Source organism: Siphateles boraxobius, unplaced genomic scaffold (genome assembly GCF_051911475.1).
Source record: "Siphateles boraxobius isolate OS27281-9 unplaced genomic scaffold, OSU_SipBor_1 22, whole genome shotgun sequence".
Taxonomy (NCBI): Eukaryota; Metazoa; Chordata; class Actinopteri; order Cypriniformes; family Leuciscidae; genus Siphateles; species Siphateles boraxobius.
Genome location: NW_027508833.1, coordinates 32,064,893 through 32,092,672, shown reverse-complemented (window position 1 = coordinate 32,092,672; position 27,780 = coordinate 32,064,893). Strand labels below are relative to the sequence as shown.

The following is a 27,780-nucleotide window of genomic DNA, read 5'->3' as shown; positions in this document are numbered from 1 at the left end:
TCTCATAATTCTGACTTTATATCTCGCAATTCTGAGAAATAAAGTGAGAATTGCGAGATGTAAACTCCCAATTGTGAGAAAAAAAGTCAGAATTGTGAGATAAAAAGTCGCAATTATTATTATTATTTATTTATTTAGTGGTGGAAACAAGCTTCCATAGGTAACGGGCACTACAACATAAATATCCAAAGAAGATTTCCCCATCACGGACATACACAACCTCCTCCTCCCCACCATGCAGCGGCGCTGTCCTGCCTTGGATGAATGTGCGGCGGCCGCTCGGCCATGTTAAAGTGTGGAGGAACTGCAGCCCGCCATTGTGTGTCTGATCTGCAGCTGTAGCAAGAGAGAGAGAGAGAGAGAGCGATAGAGCGATAGAGACGGGCGCAAAGACTCTAAAACACACGCATTTCCCGTTGACTTTAACCCGCAAACAAACGCGCAGTATAACACACAGGCTCCGGGGAGAGAGAAATGTCAGCCAGCAGCCTTCTGGAGCAGGTAAACAGAGGCACTTTGTGAACATTGAGCAGAAGTGGCGTCGAGGCGGGTTTTTTTCTCTCTCGCAGCGCGAGTTCAGGCCTGAGCTTCATATAAACCTTCATTTATTCTCCCTCTTTCCTCTCAAAACTCACTCCTTCATGAATCACCTGGACCCAATCCAGAGACCGAAAGGCCAAGCAAACAAAGGTAGGTGAAGTGCTGGCATTCCGTGTTTGCGCTGTAAAAAGAGTCTCGTGCTGCTGTTAGCAGGCCGTGTGTTCATACCAATTCCGCTATTAAATCAAGCGGCTAAACCTGCTTAAAACAACCCCACGTGGGATTAGAAGAGAAGTGGGTCTTATAGTAGAGGACCTGGTTGGTTTTAGTCTCACGGAATTGACAAGAGCTTGTGTTTAGAGCCCACGCTAGTTAGCCGCCTAGCACAGGCGAATATGAGTGAGGCCGAGTGCAGCTGAACGCGTGACACACACTCAAGCACCTGAACACCCACATACACTCTGCTTGGACACAGTTTTTAGGTGTTTACTTCAAATGTGGTGGTGTAAGTGCCCCACATACCATTAGATCAGCATCTCTGTCAGTGGCCAAGTAGCGGGGGTTTAAACATGTTGCCGGGAGGAACCTGTTAAGGGGATTTTCAGCACCACATGAAGTGTATCAACCTTTAACAATCCAGTTACGTGTTGAATTAGAGCATATGACCACGTGGATATGATATGAGAGCTTTTAATCTCTATTTTAGTCCATTTTCAATGTAAAAAGTACTGAGGATGTTTTGCATACAGTAAAAGTAGACTCTGCCAACAGACACAGTGACAAAAGATGGAGAAATACTTAAACATAGCCAGTATGATCTTAATAAAGTACATACTATATACTGAATAAGTTAAAATGATCTAGACAAAGTTAAGTGCTGTACATATTCAGCAAGATGTAAATGACAATTAAGACTACTACACTGTTAGCAGGAATGCAACGATATGAAAATCTTGGCTGATACCCATAACCAATATATTGACCGATAGATCTAAATCCACAATTTTTTTTATAATTTGAGAACCTGATTAGAAAAACAAGTCTCACCATTAAAAGCCATGTCCCAAGCACACAATGTTCATTTAACTGTATTTTGAAGTGATTCCAATCATATTTCAAGCAATTAAAAAAACATCATGGCCAACAGTGCATATCTAAAGAGTCTCAGCTGAAGGAAATAATACCTTATTTATCTGCTATAATACATCGGCAAAATTTTCTTATCGGGACGATAACAATAACATTAAAAAGGAACATATATCTCCAATACCCATATGGTGGCCGATAAATCGTGCAACTCTAACTGTTATACAAACATTATAAACTAGAATAAAGATCGATCGCTGGCTGGTTTCTGATGTTGAAATATAAATTTGGCTGTGATAAATACCATCTGCATTTGATCTTTCTGACAGCATAGGAAACTGTTGGAAGTTTTCTGATATGTGCATTTGATGAGGATCTGTCTTTGTTTTGTCTCGAACTATAAAGGGATTTTGTCAGATTGTCCTTTTTGTTAAATTAGGCAATATTTTTTTATTCTAGCTATTTCTATTGTGTTTGACAGTTAGTTTGATGAATCCACATGTTGAGTAGAGCAGGAGATGCATTGATCTGATGGTGCATTCAACTTTTACACATTAATGCCACCTCAAAGTTGTAATTGAGTGGGCATAATCTGGGAGTTGGGGAGGGGGCATCAGTGACACCCATCAGGAGGTAGCTGATGGTAAATCTGTTAATGTATATTTTATTTTTGTGCATTTACAATAAAACTAGCTAAATTGCCTGTACAAAATACAAAATGATTGTACAATTACAATATATAATAATTGAATTTATAGCACATTTAAAATTTGAATTAAAAAAATGCGAAACCACACCTGATGTGCATTATATTTATGAGTGTATTATTAAGTAATGTTAGAAAGGCTTGCTTTTTTGGAAAAGGTACTTTGGCATTTCGCTCTGACCAAAGTGATTTGAACGCACCTGATTTTGTAATTGGCTTCCCAACTTGTAAATACAAACTTCCCAGGAAGACTTGAACGCACTATGAATATTGTTCCTTGGGAAGCACTCAAGTTCCAAAATAAAATTTCCTTCCTCTCCTTGCTTTGGCTTACGCTTGTGTCCTTTTCATTAGGCTGCTGTAAAAAAGAAAAATTGTGGATGCTCTAACTTTCTGTATCTTTTGCTTTCCAGTGCAAAACGGAGCTGTTACCCAAAAGGATACTTTGAACGATGATGAGTTTGAGCCTTACCTGAACGCTCAGCCCAGACAGGTAGGTCTTGTTTCAGAGCTAAACAAAAGAACCAATAGAGACAAAGAGCAGGGCTATTGTTTTTGCTGCCTATTCTCTTGAGGGTTCGTTATGGCCTGTAATTGCATCCTGGTCTCTGTGCTTTGTTTTTTTTATTGGGGTGTCACCATGGCATTCTACACTACGGCCAAAGACTGTACGAGTGTTTGTTAATTAGGTGTGTGGACTTAGTCAAGTCATACATTATATTATTTACATAGGCAGATATTTAGTTGCAGCCTAAATCTTAGTGCACATTGACAAGTCATAGGAAATGGTGCCCAATACAGTAAAAGCTGTTTACCATGAAGTGATTAAGGAATTAGATAATTATCAAGTATTATGTTAGTTCCTGTCCAGAGGTTCCAGACATTCTATAATAGAATTTCTTTCAAATGAAAAATTCCCCAATTTATCAATCCTTGCACTAATGTATGCTGAAATAGTGGGTTTTCTGGCAATGGATGTCTTCACAGAAAAATGGGACACAAATGAATAAAGGGTCTAGTATTCTCTGTCAAAGGAATGCTGGGATCTTTTGTAGGGAATCTGTGCCACTGTTGCTCTAACAAAGCTGATTGCTGGTGTTGAAAATATGAGCATGCTGTGTACCTGGAGGGGATCTCGGTCCTTGACCAGTCCTAAATGATATTCTCAAAACATTTTCAGGGAGATGTTTTATTACAGATGTTAGTACAGTCTTATGTTATGGTTAGCAGAGCTCAACGATAAAGATGGCCTGATCACCCAAAGGCACTTTTTTTTTTCTTCATTCACATGCATTTTTATAGCAATTCATGCCATGTCAAAGCTGAATTTTCAGCATCATTACTCAAGTCTTCAGTGTCAAGTCTCTGTTGGTGCTTCAGAAATATCCTGATTTGGTGCACAAAAGGATACCTTATCAATGTTGAAAAGTTGTTCTGTTAAATTTTGTGGAAAAGAACAGCATTTATTTGAAATTGTGTATCTATAAATGTATTTACTGTCACTTTTGATATCAGTTGAATGCATCTGATAAATGTTTTTTTTTTTTTTTTAAATCTAACTGCCTCCTGTGAAAGTGTATATGTGAAACGATTGGAAGAAGTTTAGACATCTGTATTAAGTGTAAATTAATTTATACATTTTAAATTGTTGGCCAGTGAAATTGACGAGGCAAGTAGGAATCAGTACTACTGGCCTGATTGTACAAGCAGAATAAATTCGTATTGGTATTTAAGCCCTTGTTAGCCTCACTTCCTTTTATTTTTATTAAGCTTAACTTTTTTAAACCAGCAGTAATGTTAAGGGAAAGGGAAGAATATTTGGATGACAATGACTTAAATGGGCAGTACATATAATTGAAATGGTTGAAAATAGTTCCTTTTGCTGCTTTCACCCTAATGTCACTGGTCAATGTTTTGACTCCTGCTTTGACACTGCTTTTATATCATACTTGTTTGTATTTTCAGACTGCATCTCATGTTGATCAATATGAAGCTTATGTTTTCCTTCTTTTGCAGAGCAATGCTTATACGGCCATGTCCGACTCCTACATGCCAAGTTACTACAGCCCCTCAATAGGCTTCACCTATTCTCTGAATGAAGCAGCATGGTCTACAGGCGGTGATCCCCCGATGCCTTACCTGGCCTCTTATGGACAGCTTAGCAATGGGGAGCACCATTTTCTCCCAGATGCCATGTTCGGCCAGTCTGGGGCACTGGGAAGCAACCCTTTCCTGGGACAGCATGGCTTCAACTTCTTCCCCAGTGGGATTGACTTTCCTGCCTGGGGGAACAGCACCTCTCAGGGACAGTCCACACAGAGCTCAGGTTACAGCAGCAGCTACGCCTATGCTCCTAGCACACTAGGAGGCGCAATGATCGACGGACAGTCTCCCTTTGCAGCGAACGAGCCGCTCAACAAGGCTGTGGGAATGAATAGCTTGGATCAGGGCATGGCGGGGCTTAAAATTGGGACTGGGGACATGGCACCCAAAGTTGTTGGTTCTGGACTTCCTGGAGGGCCACTGAGTCAGGTGTCTGCAGCTCCCACCATGCCACCCGCCTCCATGGCTCCTGCAAAAGCTGCATCTTGGGCGGACATTGCCAGCAAGCCTGCCAAACCACAGCCTAAGCTGAAAACCAAGGGGGGTCTTGGCGGGACAAATCTGCCGCCACCTCCAATCAAACATAACATGGATATTGGGACTTGGGACAACAAGGGGACTATGCCTAAACCAGCAGCCCCACAACAGACTTCCCTGCCCACTAATGGACAGCCGTCCAATCAATCGTCTCCTCAACCGGGTGCTACTGCTGGCGGGGTGCCGCAGCTTCCCCTCAGCAATGGACAGCTAGGGCCTCATACTGGTCAACTCGGTCAGCACTCTCTTCCTCCAGGTGGCCAGCCGGGTGCTGTCCCACCTCCACTATCCCAGGGCCCTCCCGCTCCCCAACCCTCCCAGCCAACCCGCTGGGTGCCTCCACGTAACCGTGCTAATGGCTTTGGGGACGCAGCGGGTGGACCTGGCCAATCCCCTCCAAATTCAGGCATGGGTGGCGTTGCTGTGCCAGCAGAGCCCCACCCAGTTCTGGAGAAACTGCGCATGGTGAACAACTACAATCCCAAGGACTTTGACTGGAACCCTAAGCACGGTCGTGTCTTCATCATCAAGAGCTACTCTGAGGACGACATCCATCGCTCCATTAAGTACAATATCTGGTGCAGCACGGAACACGGCAATAAACGCCTGGACGCTGCGTACCGTTCTCTGGCCAACAAAGGGCCTCTCTACCTGCTCTTCAGCGTGAACGGCAGCGGGCACTTCTGTGGCGTGGCTGAGATGCGATCGCCCGTGGACTACAACACTTGTGCAGGTGTGTGGTCGCAGGACAAGTGGAAGGGCCGTTTCGATGTGCGTTGGATCTTTGTGAAGGACGTTCCCAACAGTCAACTGAGGCACATTCGTCTGGAAAACAATGAGAATAAGCCGGTGACCAACTCCCGTGACACACAGGAGGTTCCCCTGGACAAGGCGCGTCAAGTGTTGAAGATCATCGCAAGTTACAAGCACACCACCTCCATTTTTGACGACTTCTCACACTACGAGAAACGTCAGGAAGAGGAGGAGAGTGTGAAAAAGGTAACTTGCCATGGCCTTGCTCCATCAGGAATATAAAGCTGATTTTTTTTATCCAGTTCTTCACAAAGTTCTTTTGCTGATGTCAATTTCAAAATGTTACATGTCAATTTTGTCCTTTTGATATTTTCCATCTAAAACCATACCTTCATGCCCTTAGAAATTGAGTTGTTTCTTTTATCCAATTCAGAAGAAGATTAAGATGGTTTCCTCTGTCTCACACCCATTTATATAAGAAACACTTTTAAGTCTTGAAAATGCAACCTCAAATGTGGCATGTTGCTACAGGTCAATGAAATGCAGATTTGTGGTTTGATGCACAAATTACTGAACAACAAAAAAGAGCTAAATTATAAGTAGAGGTCGACTTCATCGGTTTTGCCGATATATCGGTACCAATAGTGTATTGGTGGAGCTATCGTTATCGGCAAAAATCCACACCGATAGTTTTTCTGGTTTGCGTCCGTTGCTGGAGCGGCTGAGAAGAGTGCTGTCATTACACCGTAGAGACTGCTGGCATTATACAGAGCGAGAGCGGCCTCTAGAGGACACATAAAAACTATCTCTGGCTGAGTTGTTTGTTAACACGTGATGCTGCGCGAGTGCACACACAGCACAGAGAGCGCTGACACTTCAGATGCGCATTTGTTAATTTGTTGACTAGATGCTGCATTAGCATAGAAAAAACACCAGTATGTTTAGACTAACATTAGTAGTGGCTACCTCAAGCGATTTAAAGCAATTTGACAAAAACACGCAAACCTGACCCAAATGTTTAATGTCGCAATTGTTACCGTCTATTTCCATTAGTTTGTATCCAGCTAGTCACTTTTATGCATTCAATAGCCCGATAAGTTGCATATTTAAAGCTAGTGTCGGGATTGCTTTCTCTACATTGGTATGTTTGTGCAGCCATCAGAAACGCGTTCATTTACAGTTCTTTTTTTTTATCGCTACAATACATATTTTGATTAAATAATCAATTGTTCTAAAATAGAAGCAAATAAAGTGAGAGACTATACATGTAATATAGGCCTACATATATGTAATTTTAATGCCCTGGCCTTTGCAGATATTTAAATATGGCCATCTTTAAGCATGACTCTTTGACATTTATATTAAATGGTAACACTTACAATAAGAATATATTTTTAACATTAACTAGGGTTAACACTTCGGAGTCTTGGGCTATTTTGGCCGCTTTTGAGTACTTTTTCTTTTTTTTCTTTTGCGACATAAACAAATGTTTACCATACCAATTGGGGGGGGGGGGGGGGGGGCTATATTTAAGGCATTGCATTCCCAGAGTACGAGGGTTCCCAAATAGTGCAAATACAACATAAAAAATGAAATTGCGATAAAATCAAACTATATACAGCAAAAAGCAGATGTGACAATAGGCATTTTTTTTCTTTTCTTTTTTGCTTAGAAACTACAAAACACTTCATGTATAATTACACAGATAGCTACATTACAGGGCTTTCATTCCTTGAGTAAGAGGGGTTCCTCAATAGTGCAAATATACCATACAAAAGGTAAAATGGACACAAAATCAAACTATGCATGCTACTTGTTTACAAGTAACTATTTACAACAAATATCAGGTGTTTTTTTATTTTATTTTTTATCTGTGCCACTCCTCAAAACAGTTTATCTAAATCTACTCCTAAACTATCTACAGTACTCCTAAACTACTCTCAAAACATCCTCAAACTTTCAAAAACTAGCAATAATCTCTCTCTCTCTCTCTATATATATATAACATATGTCTCTCTTTGTCTACTCCGTAAATCCTCTGCCTTTCAATTTCGCTTCTTTGCTCAGTTGGCTCCTCCTCCATTCCCTAAAATGTGCAGCCTGAAGAGCAGAGTTAGCAGATTCACACATTTTTCTTTGTCTTGTTTTATGTCAAAAACCGACGAAGTTATTAGAATAAATTCAACGCCTGTCGCATCCCATCTTGCGTTCTTTTACGAACGCGTCAATATTTTTTATATAACGTTTAAATGATCATATCTCCGTTTTTACTTGGTCTATCAAAACAAAAAGTAAAATAGAATTTCAAGCCAGCACTTTCGGCAGAAGTGCACGGCAGCGCTCAACGTGACTTTATTTTTATGCTTCGACGTCTTAAACTGGTCATGTAACTTGATCACGCCGGCGTGATCGGCGACCCCGAAGAGTTAATAAATGTAGAAGTATTATTCATTGTTAGTTTGTTAATTTCAACATTTAGTAATATATTTTAAATTGATTTCATTTTTATTTTATCTGTTATTACCTTAATGTACTATGAACTAACATGAATGATCAAGGTACTATTGTATTGCTCAAATGTTAATACATGCAGTAAAAACGTAAATTGCATTTAGTTCAGCTAATACATACTTGTTAACAAATGGGACTTGCAAAGTGTTACCTATGAAATCTACATAGCTATGTTTCTAGGTTATAGCTAAAGAAACATATTTGACCTGTAATATTTTATTTGTTTAAATTATATTATAGAACCGCTACAATATATTCTGTAGAACTTCTCATTTAAATATATTCATATTTATATATTGATTTCATTTAGCACATTTCAGTTCAGCACTGTTTTACTTGGGAGTATTATGTTTGTTTTTAATCCAGTTTCAATTCAAAAAAATATAGGTTGAATAATTGGTTATCGGCATGTACGGTCAAGCCTAGTTATCGGTATAGGTAAAATCCACCATCGGTCGACCTCTAATTATAAGTATACATAAAACAATTGTTTCCCTCCCATCATTTGCAGTTAGTAAAAGGGAACAAGCTCACTGTTTGCGATTTGCAAAATATTAGAAAAAATATATAAATATTGATTTGGGGTCGGGTGTTTATATGAATGTATTTCTAAAGGGAACTGACTGTCCAGAAAAGTCTTGATGGCATGTTCTTTTCCTCTTACCTCCCATAATGCCTGTTTGTAAGCGGTAACCAAGGAAATGCTAGCCTATATTGCTACTGATATATAAGTGCCACCTACTGTTTGAAAGTGAATTTGCCTTTACAGTCTGTCTGCTGTTTTTGGTTTAAGTTGTCTTATGTAGCATTATTAACAGATCTAAAGTTGGACCTTTCTGGTTTTGAAATTAAAGGTCAGTTTGGCTTGTTATAGAGCAAATAAACAACAAACAAAGTTGCTTAATGAAAATCGGCCTAGCCTATCTGCTTGTAAAAAGAAAGAAAAAGTATCGCTGCATCACTGTCATTCCAAACTTGGATGAATTTCTGCTGAACAGTTTTGTCCATGCAATCAAAGGTTGAGGTTCAATCATGGTATGTACAAATAATTTAAATATTCTGGTTTCCAGAAGATAGTCATACAGGTTTGAAATTAATTTTGGGGTGAATTGACCCTTTTAACTCATGCTGTGGAGCTCATGCAGTTTAAATCTTTAGAATTAAATCTGTTTTTTTTTTTTATCTCAATTTATCTCTCAGCTGAGTTTCTTGTTAGTGGGACAAGCTTGAATCCCTATAACCTCTCTTGTTTGACCAGAATGTTAGTATGTCAGATGACAAACTTTCGGTTAAGCCCACCTTAAAAACTCCCAACCACAGGTAGCACAGCTCTTGCAGTTACTTCTGCATTTGCAAGAGAACATCAAGTTACTTGATAAACATTTTGCTGCCCATATTTCAGATCTGCATACTACATTTATTTTTTTGCCACAGTCAAAACCGTGTGAGACCCAGGTTTAAAATGGCACATAAAGACTAACGTAATATATTGGTGTGATCACTTTTATTCTGTTTTATTGAATATTTATTGATTTATGATTCTACTTTGCTGTGTCTGTTTAATACAGTATATTTTTGGCTTGGTGTTAGTTTGTGGTGACCACTGACCAGCATTTATAGTTACCTGACAGCCCATAATTGTTAAAACAAATATAAGCCAAGCCCAGCCCAGATATCCATTGTTCTCTTTCATATGGTGTTTACACTTATGCTTTTTCTGCCACGTGTGTGTGTGTGGTGCTGTTGCATCAGTAATTTTTAGAGAATTCATTTCTTTACCGGGGTTATATGGATGACATGAATTATGGCTCTAAGATCCCGAATAGAGTTCTTATTACAGTTTTTTAGTAGTTATTCGGTTTTATAAGATGCAATTGCTTTGTGAAGTATTGCTTACTTAAATAATACATTATAAAGAGAACACATTCAAGTGAAATATTATGTGCAATTACATCTTTCTTTACTTTTGTCTCTTTTTTTCCTGAGAGATGCTAGCACTGTGGTTCCCCCTCACCTCCTTACACTCGATATAAACTTGTTTGACATTGGCTTAGAAAGTAGAATTTCCATTGTCATTTTTAGTGTATAATGACTATCAGAATAAACCAAATGTATACTGCTATTTTTTTATTTTGGTGTACGCACAGTCAAACGAGTAGCCTTTCAAAGTATACTTCATTTAATAGCATGAGGCGGGTCTTTGTCCAGTGTCTGCACTATTTTTCTCCAGAAGTTATTACCCATAAAAATGTCTGTTCTTTTAAACTAAAATTGTGACTATCATAACCCCCTCACACAAACTCTCGTCAATGCAGGTGCCTGATGTTGTGGCAATCTCCGGTATTTTGTATTTCTCTCTTAGTTTTGTTTTCTACTGTGAAACAAAGGCTCTGTTAAGTGTTGCCACCTTGTTGAACAACTGATTAATGGTAAATAAATGAAATGCACATGTGCAACCTGCACTTACAAAGAACTATTTTCCAGACCCTCACATGCGCGCAAAAAACAAAGTATGCTTTGGGCTTAAAAGAGCACAATTTCAGCATTTATTCTTCTGCACTTATCACTCTCCAGTAGAGTGGCACAATCAGTCGTTAAAAGATTGCAATCTCTATTCAAATGCTATTTAAAATGTTTCATTTGAAAGAATAATTTTTTTCTCGGTTTGAATAAATGATTCAATGATGCACTCATTCTTGTTTCATTAATGGACGAATCAGTGTTTTTAAACTAATCTCTTGAATGAATTATTCAGTGGCAAATACTTTTGTCACTTGTTGCCACTTAGTTGCGTAACAATTATTATTTATTTATTTATTTAAAGTGCCACGTTACTTTCAAAAAGGTGATTTGCTCCATTTTGATCGCTACCATTGACATCAGTGTTTATAAATGAACTAAACTTTTATCCCAGTTCTTTTGTGATAATTTTAATATTTGTAACACAAGTAATGATTAACCATGTGTTTTAAAAGACGGAAGCGGTTTCATATTTATACAACTGTTTTCTCTGCAGGGTTCGTACGGGTGCTTGAAATCCTTGAAAATGCTTGAATTTTGATGTTTCAAGGTTTGAAAAGTGCTTAAATTTTGGATTTAAAATGCTTAAATCCTTGAAATTGTAACTGTATTTCTCTCACAACAAATACCTATCTTACTGAATAGTTTGTTTATTAAATGGAAAAATAAAATATAGCCCTTCAGATACAGAGCGATTTGCGCTACGCTGGCCAGAGCAAAAGTAGGCCGTGTTTTCATTTTGATTTCTGCGCTTGTTTGGATGCCCCGTTTTTATTGGCCGCGCATGTAATCGTCACAGAGCGCAACGCCAAAAGTTGAACTATATTTAATTTTGACCGTGGCGTGTGCTCGAGCTCGCCAATGCTGACTCTGCAACAAAACGTCCATTAGTGACAAAGTACTTGATGTGATAATGTAATGTTAGCCCAGTGTATAACAATCGTTGATTGCTGAACAGAAATCTTGTTAGATGGAGTGTCAAGTAGCCTACTGTAAGTTTGAGGATGGCCTTATGCAATATTTACACTGCTCTATTCCAGTAGATAAATGTATAGCCAATGTATGTCTTGGCAATGAAATACTTTTTTCTTTCTTTTTTCAATTAATATAGGCTATTTATCAGGCAGGTGTCTGTGCACTGTCCAAGTCTTCTGGGTTAAAATTGAATTACAGGTGGTTGTTGCATTATCTCAGATTTTGTTCAAACCTTGTCTTGGCTATTTCAAGAATGTGTCCCAAAACCAAGGGATCCTGTCTTCATATTTTCAGCCCTTCAAATTTCTTCAGTTTTACAGCCTGAAAATCATATTATCTGGGAAGCAATATTTGGACATTTAATATAATGAAGAGTATTATTCATAGGCATTATCTACTTAGACAGTGATACATTTTGAAAAATAAAACTTGTGATTTGCTTAAATATCTGATCCTTCTGCTATTACGAAACACAATTTTGCCTGTTTATAGCATTATCTCTTTTAATGTGATAAAAACACTAAATAATTTTGACTATGTATTGGTATGTAATTTACGGTGGTGTAAGGTGCTGGAAAAAGCTTAAAAATGTACCTTGAATGTGCTTGAATTTGACCTTGGAAAAGGTGTATGAACCCTGTCTCTGGGTCAGTGGCAGAGCAAACGCAGATTTGAATGTTTCGGTGTGATTTGTAAAAGGTTTAATAGTTGTCATTAAGGAATGAGATTGCGTGGGTGTTTGATTAATCGTTAAAAGACCACGTTCTCGATTCATTCAACTATTTGAAAGTAACATGCCGCTTCAAATAACTATGGAATCGATTACATCTTTTACTCCAGCAGGTGGCGACAAGTGACTGTTGAAAAATGTCTGTCATTGAATCATTCATTCAAGAGATTTTTATTTATTAATTTAGCAAATTCTTGTCCTGTGATGTGTAACTGGACATTTCAATTGTTTGCTCCAAAATGATTGATATATTAAGGAATGGTCATTTTCAAATTAATCAATATTAGGCCTGGTATACAAATATTGTTCTCTGTAATTTGCATTTGAATGGTGTAATTTGGCATTCCAAAAGGATTTGACTAAACTATTTCTCTCTTGGACAGGTGGAGGTTCAGGGGAGTGACCCGTACTCCAGTAACTCCAGTCGGAGCCACTACAGAATGCAGGTGATGCATCTTGCAGATTCACCACTCATTCATACTTTCCTCTATATGTCAGCATGCTTGTAAATTATAGTTTATGTGAGCTTGTAAGTAATAGATTTAATCTTTTAGTTTTGGCAGCAGGCCGTGCCATTAGACACGTTTGTCAACCTGAATGTGCTTAAACAAGTCTTTTTGGGCTTGTCAGTTGACGCATTAGTAAAATATGCTCTGATAACATTGTTAAATGGATTCATGGCATTAAGTTATTATATACATATATATATATATATATATATATATATTATATATATATATACATAGTGCTGTAGCGGCGCTTCGACGTCAAAATTACGTCGACGCCATATTTTTGCGTCGACACTTTATTTATTTTTTGCACCGTTTCCGGCGGTACAGCTCGCCACCACACGTGGAAGACCAAAACATTGCAGAAGGGGGGACGAAGACAACTAGAAGTGAATGCGCTTTTACAAAAGAAGCCGTCCACACAGCCAAGCGAAATGGGGTCTTGCCGGTCTTCCGCACCCAACGCGTCATTTTTGCCACCCGCACCTTTGCGCTCGTGCGGACGCATAGTTTAAACAAGGCTTTACTCAGTGTCAGCGCACGCTCTGATCGGTACAGGGGCAGAGACCTCTCCCGAATCATCTCCAGCAGTAGCAGCCTCCGAAGCACCACTAACTCCGCCTACGTTTCCCTCGTAAGCTGATATTAGCATTTAAACATTCTCTATGATAAAAAAATATAAACAAAAATATTTTAATAATGTTTTTGGCGGTTATAGAGTTCTAATGACGGTGTTCAAATACATAACATTAGACTAACGTTAGCCAGCTTATAGTATCATGATCAAGGATTAAAGTTCTCCGTCGCTACGACGGATTTCCGTTAATTGCAGCGAGTCTATTGGTTCCCGTCTGTCCTTAATGTCTTAAATTCACTTTTCATAATGTTAAGGCCGTAAATAGGCTTTCATTTATCAAATAGTGTGATAAATGTCTTAATTTTAGTTTGAATAGGTCTTAAATTAAGGAAAGACGAGGTGTATTCACCTTGCTGAGGGGGATGTGATAAAGCCTGGATTGGAGCGAAAGCACGTTCCTCTCTCCACTCTAACATTCTGTAATCGCTTATGGTCCACTCCGGGTTTTCAATTCCCGCTCACGGAAAAACTGCTCCGTGTTCACTTAGATTTGGAGAAGTGCATGTAAGGCTACAGCTGGTTTTCTGCGGTCCGAATCCGAGCGCGTTTGTTCCCTGCGCCCCCCGCAGCGTTGGATTCTATCGAACCCTGGTGCGTTTGCGTGCATATTACGTCATCGCAAACGTGCACGGCGCATGATAGAAAACCAAACGCGGGTCAATATTGGCCGTTTCTCAATACCAATACGCAAACTTCGGACTTGTGTCCTTGATAGTTCGGACTTGCCAAGTTCGACTCAGGAGAAGGAACTCCCGAGGACGAGAGGACGCGAGTCCGGTTATTCTGCAAACGGAACCGCGGCGTTCTTGATCGCGTCACTCAGCTCCCTCTGGGTACGGTTATCTCTTTATGTAGGCTATATTTTAAGCAACAATAAAACGAAATATGGTATAAAATACAACTTTGCCTCTTTTAATCAACAATAAAACGAAATGTATACAAAACACCTCTTTTCATTTATAAATGAACATATTATCATAAACATATTAATGGCCACACAAATGTGGTTCAGACAACGCACATTGATTATCTTCACTCCATATATTTATAACAACACGACATATAAAACACAACCCTGATTCTTTTTGTTTTCATTTTAAAAATATGAAACATTATTGATCATGGGTTGTATCGTTTTATTTTATGCATGTACACATACAAGAGAATGCATAGTAAAATATATAAAGAATATTTTATATATTTTAGAATATATAACATTACACAACCCTGTCTCTTTTTGTTAAATGTCAGTTTTAATGATCAATAATATCCAGTATAAAAGTATAAGTAGCCTAATATAAGAAGCTATACAGCAAACAATTCAGTCAAACATAAGTCACCTCTCTAATAGGCTAAAAAGTTCAAGTTAAATAGCCTAAATATATAGTTATGAAACTTCACTTTGCCCTCAGCCATCTCCCCTAAAACGCTATTGGTCTCGACTATTTAAATAAAGTTAAAGGAATATGACTTGAAAAGAAATTTCAGTCAGAAGAATTTTTTTCACTTTAATCCCTGCATGATTCAGTACACTAGTTAGTATTTATTTGAGATACATTGTTTTTTTATTAATCGAGCAGCAGAAAAATTAGTCATTAGATTAGTCGACTAATCGATAAAATAATCGCCCAACTAATCGTTTAGTTAATAATCGTTTACCCCAGCCCTATATATATATATTACACACACACTAAATTTAGGGTCAGGTTTGTCAGATTTTAGTAATTTTTTTATATTGATTCAAACTTACAGTAAAGACACTTATGTTACAAAAAAATATTTTAGATAAATGCTGTTCTTTTGAACTTTCTATTCAAAGAATCCTAAAAAAAAAGAAATTATCACTGTTTCCACAAAAAATATTAAGTAACACCGCTATTGTTAACATTGATGTTGATGATGATAATAATAATGTTTCTTGAGCACCCAATCAGCATATTAGAATGATTTCTGAAGGATCATGTGACACTGAAGTAATGATGTTGAAAATTCAGCTTTGCCATCACATGAATTACATTTTAAAATCATTTATTTAATCAAAAATACTGTAAAAAAAAAACTCAGCATTGATTAGCATAAAAGAACTTTCAAAACATTAAACATTAAAAAAAATGTTCCCGACCCCAAACTTTGCTAGTGTACTTTAAAAATAGATCTGCAAGTAAAATGTATAATCTAGACTTTTTGATGTCATTTTTCTAATAATGGTAGGGCTGGTTTAATTAATAATATTGATTTCTCCATTTTAATTGAGTCACATTTTGAAGAACTAATATTGATTCTAGGGATTTAAGAATCAATCTTTTAGTCTATCCTATTTTCAGTTGATGAATGAATAAATCTTTGTAGCGTACCTACCATCCAACAATCGTTACAAGGTAGTTTGTGATGTCAGAAACGCCAGCGATTTCGAACCGTTTTTTTTTTTTAAGATTGTCTTTGGTTCACTGTAGCTTTAAAGAGAAAATACTAAGGCAATAGTGTTGACATGAATTTGCACATGTTTTTTTCTTAAAGCATATTAAAAACGCCACAGACATATTAACAACATTAAAAGATTGATTTTCACCACAGGGGGACTTTCACTTGATTACAAAAAGCACAACATATTTACCATTTTGGCGCTCTTTCATGTGGCGTGACAAACCACTCTAGTGCCTCAGTTCAAGCAAAAAGCGCACATGAACGGATCCTCTCTTCCACTTTACTACTAGTTACAGCATGAAATAAACATGAATAAACATCAGAAGGTATGTTGAAAGATACAGTAGAATTTACCGATATCCGTATCATGTCTCGTGTAATCGCTCAATCAGTGTTTCAACCATAGAAAGGTGCCAATAAAGCTGCTTGTAAACAATGTCAGGTAATTTTATTTACCTCAGAAAAGCCATCCAATGTCTATAAACTTGATAGTCAGCTAGAAAAATGAACTCTAGAGGACTATATTGCATATAGGGATGGGCATTTTTCAAAAAATATTGTATTGGAATATTTGAGCTCATAAAAATCGAATATTTGTTTATTTAAATGACGTTTAACAAGAAAGCAGATATTTAAAAAACAAAATACGCAATATACACCAAGCTTACTATATATTTTAAGGTTTTCTTTTAGTTGAAAACATTAAACAAAAAAAATATAAAGAACAAAAGCATTTAAGTTCAAGCAGAGCGAACGGGAAAAACGCAAATAAAGCAGACTGCGCAGTTCCTTGTGTGTTATTTAAATACCTAATAATTTAGGTACGCTTCATATTAGTTACTTTTAACGTTTGATTATTATAGTAATATTCCAACTGGGGTTCCTTTTATAGTTTGCAGCATTAGAGTTTTTATTTATTTTTCTGCAGGAAATTTGCCATGTACTGTACCTGATAGGCTCCAATTAATCTATATCGAATATAATAGCAAGCTTGTGAATCAAAATTGTATCGTGACATTTGTCAATGCCCAGCCCTATAAGAGTTTAAAATGTAATCTTTATAGAATTTGCTGTCAGTGACCTCTCAGCAGCCATTGTTCACAGTTGTGTGTTTATTCTCTCTTCCAGGATCGTCAAGGACGTGTGAAGTAATAGACACCGCTTTGGGCAAAAGACTGACAGGCCCCATTTTCTCTCCCCAATCTTACAACCAGATATTTTCAGAAATTATTTTGGGGAAGATTTAACCAAGGATTCAAAAAGAGGAAAAAAAGAAACTCGATGAAGACTCTGATTTCTGTTGACCTAAAAGACTTACTTCGAACTTGTAGTAAAAGAAAATGACACGATTATTCATAGGACTACAACTTAATTCTATAGGATTCTAATAGTGAACCCAGTACTTCCCACTTTTTTGGTCCCATTTTTGTTCTGCTGCCTCTTTTCTCCCAAAAAAATCTTTTCATTGTTTTTACAGTCCAAGCACATGGCTTTGCTTCTCTTACAATCTTGAGGTTTTTCTTTTTTTTTTAAACAAACGGAGTTCTAGTGTTCTATTATGTCATTTCTCTGTTAGCTTCTCCTCGTTATCGGAGCTGAAACCATCCAGTCAGGACTGATCGTCGCCTTCTCAGTGGATGTTCCATTGTTGGTTAATTGGCCACTAGTCCAGTACAAGTCTCATTACCTTCTGAGGGGAAAAAAAGAAAGTTTACCAAGATTATAAAATGGAAAAATGTAATTAAAAAAAAAAAATCTAATGAATGTTCAGGAATGTCCTGTTTTTTTGTTCCTTTTTTTTTTTTTGTAATAGAGGGTGTTTGGCAGGGTACGGTAAATGGACTAGCCAATTTGTTGAGTTAAGGCTTTTGCTCATTGGATCAGTTTTATAGTGTACAAAAGGGGGCCGTGTTTGAGAGTTATCAGCTTATTTTCCATTTACTCCTTTTCTTCTGCAAGTTAAAGAAATTTGTTGCTATGGGCTGCTCTCCTCCCGTCTTTTTTTTTCTTCTTTTTTTCGTCTTTTCAGTTTAAGTCTGCATTGAGGTGGGCCTTGCACCCTCTCTTTCTCATAATCAGTTCATTAAAAATAAATGTGGTATACTCGGCAGAACTTGTGTGTTGCATTTTCCCCTTGTTTGACTAAATACATCATCATGCACTAACCTATGTCCCAAACAGCCTGGTCCGCCCTCCACCCAGCACCCACACTCCTCTCCTACACTAGCTGCCTGCGCACTTCACCCCTTCTTCTACTTTGTTCATGTCAGTGCATTAAACAACTGCGGAACTGCTGGCATTTAGCAGTGTCAGAATAAAGATGCTGCACAAAACTTCAAGTGTGTTTGCTTTCTGAAGAATTGAATTGATAGTATGATCAGAATTTGGTGTAATGCTACCTTGTAATGGCACACTGTATTCATGGCCATCTGCTTAATTGTCATTTGTCAAACACAAAGTGTTTCTTTTCAGGAAGCAATGGCGAACCTTGAGGGTTTGCCACCTTAAAGAATCAATAGTTGGGTTAAGTATTGTGAACATACTTTTTAACTTTACATTTAAATTAATTCACAATAACCCCTTAACTTGGTGGTTAGCCAGGTCTCAAAGAAAAAAATGCTTGATTTGCAATTAAAAAGCTTTTTTTCTGTGGGGTAACCAGCTTTTCTCATGATCTCGATGTAATAAAAAATAGGCTACTTTTTGAAAAAAAAAAATTTTAAATTAATTTTCTTTATATAATAACGAGAGTGATTGTATGGTTTGGCCTTTCGATGGCGTTCTTTACACGCCCAATCTGAACGTGGATGTTGTGCCTCGAGTGTGTAAAAGCTTGTATGTTTTAAATCAAAAAATTCTTTAAAAAAAAAAACTACTCTATTTTCAGAAAATGATTATTGAAGTTGCATGTCTGTAACGGGATGCGCTGGGTATCCTTTTATAGCGCTAAAGTTGATAGGAGTTGTAGCATCCCGTTACATCTGTATCCTAAAATCACAGTAGGCTGACGGGTAAATCCTAAAATGGCGGCACCATAGAATTGAACATGCTTGTCCAACAGGGGGCGGTACAGATTCATTTTTCATGTGCATCCCTAAACTTTTCTGAACGACACGTTTGATTGAAGAAAAAGAAATCGCACTTATGACATTAATTGTTAATTTGATGTTTAAAATAATGTATTTATTTTATTCCCTTAGTCTGTGATCCAGGCCTACTTCTTTCAGCAAAACATTTTCTTCTTTTTTGTCGTCTTCTGTGGAATATAACAATTTGAGAAATATATCAGCTTTTTGTCTATACAATGATGAATGTCAGGAGTAAGCAAAACTGTTTCGTTACCAACATTCTTCAAAACATCTTTTTGTGTGTGTGTTCAACAGAAGAAAGAAAACAGGTTTGACATTATATCAGGGTGAGAATGATGACAGAATTTTAGGGTGAACTGCATGTCCCTTTAAAAACCTCCAACGTTTCCTAATGAATTCTCAGAACAGATACATTTAATATTAGGGAATGCATGTAAGAAAGACACAGCATGTTTGTTTCTGTATTAGCATTTATTTCTGTCTAATCTGACTTTACAACCATAAGTCAAAGAATATCACATTGGCCTACACACACTCCCAATCAGCCTATATTTTGAAGGTTTTGTGGTTTGTATTTCAGTGTGCAACATCACCAAACCTTTCACTTTGTTTTATAAGGTTAAATTACCAGAGACATTTCACACTGAGTATGAGACAATATAACTATCCCAACGGTTTTGAGCTTGGGTAATTTGTCAAAGGCTGCAGTGTCAGTGTGGTCACAACCATCAATCAATTAAACCCTTTAATTTGTGACAGCGCAGTAGAGCTCTGCCTCTTTAAGTGCAAAAAACAAATGTTTACAAGAAGCCTTATGTGCATCTGAATCAGTTTGGGTATAATGTGTGTCTTAAGTGCATTAAAAATATTAGCCTGCCTATTTGGTGTGTGTGTGTGTGTGTGTGTGTGTGTGTGTGTGTGTGTGTGTGTGTGTGTGTGTGTGTGTGTGTGTGTGTGTGTGTGTGTGTGTGTGTGTGTGTGTGTGTGTGTGTGAGAGAGAGAGAGAGAGAGAGAGAGAGAGAGAGAGAGAGAGAGAGAGAGAGAGAGAGAGAGAGAGAGAGAGAGAGAGAGAGAGAGAGAGATAGGTTTGGCTATACTTGTGAGGGCCAAATGTCCTCACCTATATAGTGAAATATTATGACAACCGACTAGTGAGGACATTTTACTGGTCGTCACTAGTTCAAACGATTTATAAATCGGCCAAAATGTGTTTTTATTTATATGTTTTGAATGATTCTGTGATGGGTAGTCTTAAAGAGGTAGGGGTTGGGTTAGAAAAATTAAAATATAATTAACCTAATATAAAATAAGAGGAAGTCTATGCAATGTCCTCACTAATATAGTGAAACAAACGTGAGTGTGACAGTGCACGGATGATATTGGGGGTGTTTTATGTATGAGGGGGAATAAGATACAGCACATGGCTCAACCTCCCGTCTGTCTATATCATGCAGCCTGAGGGGCCCTTCTCTGACCTCAGCCTCTCTCTCCCCAGGGACCCCAAAACCTCTTGGGATCCCCAGACAACATAAAGGTGGGGAGGGGGTGGCACGTGTCTCTGAGACCGTTAATGCTGTGTGCTTAAGACAGATGCAGTCTAGTCTGTCCCTGTGTCTAACGCTCTCTGAAAATAAAGTCTGCTTAGCTTCATAGCAAATCAGATAGTGGTCATCCCTGCTGATGTTTACACTATGATCTACATTCTGTGGAATAAAAACAGTGGGGTGCCTTAGGTTTTGAAGAAAATCACAACCTCAAAAATTATTTCTTGGGAAAATTCTTAAACTTGTGGACGAATAAAGCTAATGTATTTGTTTATATTGCATAGTTATATTGCAAGAAAATCACAACCTCAAAAATTATTTCTTGGGAAAATTCTTAAACTTGTGGACGAATAAAGCTAATGCATTTGTTTATATTGCATAGTTATATTGCAAGAAAATCACAACCTCAAAAATTATTTCTTGGGAATATTCTTAAACTTGTGGACGAATAAAGCTAATGTATTTGTTTATATTGCATAGTTTTTATATTGCATACAACCTCAAAAATTATTTCTTGGGAAAATTCTTAAACTTGTGGACGAATAAAGCTAATGTATTTGTTTATATTGCATAGTTTTGGATCAATCGCTATAACAGAGTAGGCTACAGGAAAATCTGCAGAGATTTTCAGGGTTTTGGACAAAATCCGTGTAGCGGCCGATAACAGGCAGTAGGCTACCTGAATAACAAAGAGATGCAGGCCTGAACACAATCAGTCTCGGTTTTAAGAGCAATAGATGTTGTGCATTTCCGATTTGGGTTCTTCTTGTATTCTAGACAGTATTATCGCTTTTTATCCTGCTGCCGTTGCCGTCCGGATTGTGTGCGGGGTGAGGGGCGAGGAGGAGCGCGCGCTGCGTTTATCAGTGTGTTGACAGTCGAGCAGCCGCATGCGTTCAGCGCATTATCAAGAGCGCGCGCGTGTATTTTTGCCATTAGTAACGCCTGGCCATGTCTGCAAAATATGCAATTTACATAATAAAATAATTTCTGTACTACATTGACGGACCAATTTATTTCAAACGAATATGTATACATATGGAGGCCGAACGAAAATATGAAAGGGGCCATTTAAATGTCCTTTCAATTGCATAACATATATTTAACTCAAGTTCGAAATAAAACAGATAAATAACACTATTTTAATTAAAAAAAGAAAAAAATCTGAATTTAGGATAATTATTATGCAAAGCCTTGCTCGTTTATAGTTCTCTGTTTTTCTAGATTTAAATAGGCTAATAAATTATCTCATAAACATCGGTCGTTTTCTTATGTTTTTAAATGACAAAGAAATTATCCAAATTAATTCATTCAGAATATTCATGATTTGTAATTTAACTCTTAATTGTTTCAAAATTACGTTAAGGTAGCCTATCCTATCATAATCTGACGCTAGGCCTATATTTGTCATGTCTGTGTTTTTCCTCTGTAGGATTTTGAAAGAATAGGGCTAAATAAAACTAATAATAAAAATATATAGGCCTATATTATTTAATAATTTTTTTTGGATATCTTTGATTGTATCTTGTCCAGAGACCGAATATTAGACATAGCCTGATGTATTTGACATTTTATCGAAACGTTTTCATTCAAATGCTTCTTTGTCAGAATTTGGATTATTCTTTGATCCAAAATAAAATTATTTTAACATTTATTTATTTTACTTAGCCTATTCGATGTGGTCGTTAAAGGTTTGTGGAATTCGACATGATTAAAGTGCAAGTTAACGTTCCTCTCAACCTACGTTCATAACTCCAATAATAAAATATTTATATGATTTTAAACAAGAAAAAAATGATATAGGCCTAGGCCACTGATTTGCAAAAGCGTCTTTGGTAACGTTAGTGATCGCGCAATTGTTTTTAATTTGAAGTCGTCAAGAGGACAAATCTGAAGTGTGGGGAAAAAATAGTGGGTCTTAAAGGTTTGTAAGTTGTACTAACTAAAACAAAATACTCTTGTGTAAATGTATAAAAGCGTAAAATGCAACACCAGCAACATCACGTGCGGTCTGAATGACTGTCAGAGTGATTAATATTTGCTTTTATTGTCTTCACAGTTGTGTGTTCTTTCGACAGAATTCTAGCCTGAGGGGCAGAGTCTCATCCCAGACCCTGTTTGCCTTTCTTTTGTGAGTAAAATTCATCATTAGTCATAAATAAATACTTAAACTTTAACCCTTCTAAACATCTGCGCCACGTGCCAAGAGCAGATAGGTGATTTATTACTGGCAGTTTGAAGGGGCATTATTTGAATGGCAGAAGCTGGACAGTTGGCCTCATATGTGTGGTGTTTGTGCTGTACTCCTGTTTAATATCTGCAGTAGCAGGTTGCAACAAACTCTAATAATACTTCGCTTAGGCTTTTCTTAACTTAAAGGGTTTGTTGCAACGGGCCCCTGATCTTACTCTAAATTCACTGCGTCACAGATTTGGATAATGCTGTCAGAAATGACAGAATTGTGAAATATTCTAGTATTTAAAAAGAATTGCACAATATATAGGTACATTTAAAAAGCCCTTAATCCCATGCTCACTACACTCCATTTGCATACTGCACTCCAGTGCTTGTAATGATAACTTTTGTTGAGAAATGTAGCCTAGGTCATAACGCAACCTTTGCAGTTTTTGCCTTCGAGCCTTTCTCAGAGCATTGTCACTTAATATAATCTAATGGTTTGGGAAAGTTACAGCCATGCCTTTCGTAAATCATTATATCCGTATTAGGCCCTGTGTTCATGTGTGGGGTTTTGTTTTTCAATGTGATGAATGTTCGTTGTGTTTGCGATGCAAGGGGAGCTGCTTTCATGATATTGCTGTGATTCAGGTAGGGGATGGCAGTGGGATGATGCAGTATATTATTTTATTGTGTACATATGATGTCTAATATGAAACCACAGTTGTAGTGACCGTACACAACATGACTCGGTCGCGTAGATCGGTCGCTCAGGTGAGTGCTGCTGTTGGCTTCTCTCTTGGCATTCACCGCGTGCCTTAATTGTATTGAAATTAAATCAAGGTCCACTGTGAACACAAAGAGCAAAAACCCAGGTTTCCGAACGTCGTCCACTTTGTCGTTTCATACAAACTCTCTCTGTTCCTCTTCATCCCTGCAGTCTGGTCTGTACTCACGGCTAACGGTTCGGTCGTGCACTTCAGCTTCCCTGTCGGTTCTCTCGTTGTCTGTATTTGGTCCCTATGCGGTCTGCACATCCTGTTCTCGTCCTTCAGGACAATACTGCGTTTCTGTACTGATCTAAAATCTATTTCTTCTCACCTGTCCTCCTCCTCTTGCATCTGATGTGGGCTTTGCTGGTGTTAGTGCAGTCGAAACAAGAAGTCCTAATCTCGCACACACACACACACACACACACACTTACACACACACACACACACACACACACACACACACACACACACACACACACACACACACACACACACACACACACACTCACACTCACACTCACAGACACTTACAAACGCACCATCGCACATCTTTCCGAGGATTCTCCCTGTGTGTGCAGTTTTAAATCGCATAATTCCCGTCTTCGATCGGCCTAGATGTGTGGTAAGAACAAAACATACATGACAATGCAACACAATGTTTCTCATGGTCATATTTTACACACATATGCACAAAAACATTCCAGTCAAATACATTCAGACCTCTTTTAGCTATGCTCTATACCGAATGCATGACCTGAGAAATTACAAGAGAGAGAGAGAGAGACAGTGTAAGAGATAGAGGGGAGATAAAGAGGATCTACCTTTTGTTGTACCAATTCTGCATGAAGCCCTGGCACCTGCTTTCTGTTTCATTCCAGCAGACCTTTTTCCACTCTCGGCCAAACAAAGAGGACCAGTTAATCTGTGCGTGAGGGATGTGCGAAGATGCAAAGCTATGCACTGCTCTTCCTCTCGTCCATTCAGCACGTCCACCGCCATGATGAGACGGCTGCCAGCATCGCAATGTAAAGCTAGCGCTTCCCTATGACAGTCTGTTCTCTCCCTCTCTCCCCCCACCTCTCTCTCTCTCTGTCTTTTTATTTCTCTCACTCTCTCTCAGCATAAGCGCACCTATACGGCAAGCAAAAACAAGTACGGTTAAAATCACATCACATAAATGAGTTGAAGCTGACGATGACAGTTGAAATAAATGCATACATATGCATACAGAAGATGTAAAGGTATTTAGGAAAATAACAATATTCCAAAACACATCAGTTACAGCCACAAGCATCAAATCACACAAGAATTACCCAGAAGCACCATCAATTGCTGCAAAACTACTGACATTAAGCAGCAAATTATCTTTAGATTGGTTCTTTCTCCTCGCATTCTCGCTCTAACGGAGAAAACAGAAGCGTATATCCTGGTTTTTCCCGTTCTCATAGTTCCGTCAGTTCTCGCTATTCTCCATCCAAGGGTGAACGGGGGGTCCTGCCGAAGCTCTCTCCTTTTTCTGGGGGCTGGAGAGCAGGGTAGCAAGGGGAGATGCTCTGGGGGGGTGGGGTGGAGGGGTAGGGTAGAGGTAGGCAGGTAGGAAGGTTTTCACGCATGCAGGAAGGGAAAATCAGGTGCTGGGATGCCGCAGTTGTTTAAAAACCAAAAAAAAATAAAAGAGGAGTATTCTCCCCCGTGCCATCAGCCTGAGAAAATCCAGCAGTGCGTGCCACTAAAAAAAACACAATTTTTTTATAAAAGGAAAAGAAAAGTAGAAAATGCGCATATACATATATAAGCACATCATATATGTATACATATCCAGAGGAAGAGGGAAGGAGCAGGTATGCAAGGGATAAGCGGTTCACACACATGGACACACACACACTGCGCTGCGCACACGCTCTGGCTCCAATTTATGCTCTCCGTTTGACACCACCCCCACCTCCCTGGGCACATACATACGCGCACACACACACACACACACACGTGCGTGTAACGTCCCAGCTGATCGTGGTAGAGAGATTAGATTGTGGGGACAGCTGGCAGGGATTACACACGCAGGGGGTTGACTGAGCAAGGGAGGGGAGACCCTCTCTGACCAAGATATATACACACACACATACATCAACACACAATAAATTGCACATAAATGCAGGACGAAAGTGTGCAGCATCATGTTTGCCTAGAAATATACTGATATCACATAAATGGCTGCTATATTTGGAAATAGGTGAGCACACACACATGAACTGAATGCAAGGTGCACCTAGTATCTAGACGTTGAGGGTTAATGTATGGTAATACATACTGACTGCTAGGGGGTGGTGGGGTGACACAGTTGACCTTTGACCCTGGACCACTCCATCTTTTCAGGGTGATCAGCTGATTGCAAAAGGGGGGCCGAGGGGAGGCAACCCAATATGCTCCTCTGACACGCACGCACACACATACACGCAGACGATACATCATGCATGATATAACACACGAGCGACTACTTCGCTAATGCGCAGCATCACTGCGAAACAGTAGGACGAGAGCTTCAAATGCAAAAGAAATTTTTATTGTAAATCGTTTTTTCTTAGTTCGTCCAAATCACACATGGTGTTAAATCTGGAAGCCTTTCAAAGCGTGAAACCCCAGCGTACGAGTTGTACAGAGGAGATCAATACTGTTTAGTCTTGGATTTTGAGCAGCGTTTGAACTATATTTGACATTTAAATCAATTCTATGCTTCAGCATTTTCTGATCTAGAAAGCTGCAAAAACATTCTGTTCTTTGATAAATCATCATCTTAAAATTGTATGCAAAATATGCACGGCTATTTAACAAATACTAATTTTTTTAATGCCTTATTTTTCTCTATTATCCTCTGATTTATTGTAATTAAAATATATATATTTTTTAATTTAAATATATTTAAATATTATGAATATATATATATTTTTTTATAATAAATATTTAAATATCATCAAACAGTGACAGACAGAATGTTTTTTTTTAAAGGAGCTAAAACATAAAAGGGAATATTGTGGGCGCGTTAACATCCACAACGTCTTTAAAACTGTGTGTTTGCGTGTAGCACTATGAAAATGTGTCCTCGCTCTATTTATGTCTCATTATTGTATATTTTTTGCATTGTATGTGTGTACGCCCCAGGCAAATCAAACAGAAATTAAGTGTATATGGAAGAGATTAGGACCAGTGTGTGTGTGTGTGTGTGTGTAGCACTAGCCTAGCCTGCATTCCTCCTAGCAATAGCGTCCTCTGAGTGCACTTTAATCTGTAATCTGACAGATTAGCAAATAGGAGCGTTTGAGCTGGATTATCGCCTCATTACAAATGACGAGCATCCTAGGACCTGCTCCTTCTGTGTGTGTGTGTGTGTGTGTGTGTGTGTGTGTGTGTGTGTGTGTGTGTGTGTGTGTGTGTGTGTGTGTGTGTGTGTGTGTGTGTGTGTGTGTGTGTCTCTCAGCATATTTTGTATTTTTGTGTTTTGTGTCTGTGTGTGCGAGTGCTTTTGTGCGGTGAGAGCTTAATTTAAATACACTCCCATGATAGTGTGGGTGTCTTCATTTATTGATAATAAATGTATATATTTATTGCATTATATTCAAATCTGAAAGTTAAATGGTTAAAACAGAACAGAATTTAATTGGTTTAATTTTGTGTTAAAATTCTGTCCTTCAAAAATGTCTAATTTTCAGCCTTCATTGAAAGATTTATTTGTTTTTTATTTTTTACTTTAATCCCAGAGTTTATATCTTGTATGTCAGGATCAGATTAAAATTTCCATCAAAAAATAAATAAACAAAAGCAAAGCAACCAGATGTTCTGTTGAAGCGGACGGTCTTTGCGCTGCATCATTTTAAAGAGGTCACATAACAGATGGGTCGCTAAAACGTCCTCAACGATGAGCTGAAACGGGACATTTAGAAGATTACAAAGACTAAAGCTAAATGAGTTTAAAACCTAAACCTGCAGTATTTAAGGGTGAAAGATCACTATTTCAAACTAATGCAAGCTACAGCATGCAAGTGGAAATAATGAGAGCAGTGCACGTTAAGTTGTGTGTATTGTGTTTCTTAGTTTTTGTGTGTCCCTGCTTTAAAGGTATGGTTATAATGCTGAGTTGGCCATTATATGTGTCTCAGGAGTGTGTGTGCCTATG

General features: G+C 38.1%; 1 protein-coding gene across 1 annotated transcript; it reads left to right on the top strand.

Moving 5' to 3' along the window:
• Window positions 1–281: 281 nt before the first annotated feature.
• Window positions 282–18,364, top strand: ythdf2 (YTH N6-methyladenosine RNA binding protein F2). Its single transcript, XM_077239715.1, has 6 exons — window positions 282–501; window positions 666–690; window positions 2,746–2,825; window positions 4,349–5,971; window positions 12,845–12,907; window positions 17,160–18,364. The coding sequence occupies exons 1-6, from the start codon at window positions 475–477 to the stop codon at window positions 17,181–17,183; spliced, it is 1,842 nt and encodes a 613-aa protein (XP_077095830.1). The 5' UTR covers window positions 282–474; the 3' UTR covers window positions 17,184–18,364.
• Window positions 18,365–27,780: the final 9,416 nt, after the last annotated feature.

What these genes read in the sequence shown, in the direction of transcription:
- ythdf2 (XM_077239715.1), top strand. Translation starts at nt 475, where the DNA reads ATGTCAGCCAGCAGCCTTCTGGAGCAG. An exon ending in CCAGCAGCCTTCTGGAGCAG is followed by an intron (nt 502 to 665) that starts GTAAACAGAGGC and finishes GACCCAATCCAG; the next exon opens with AGACCGAAAGGCCAAGCAAA. An exon ending in TGAACGCTCAGCCCAGACAG is followed by an intron (nt 2,826 to 4,348) that starts GTAGGTCTTGTT and finishes CTTCTTTTGCAG; the next exon opens with AGCAATGCTTATACGGCCAT.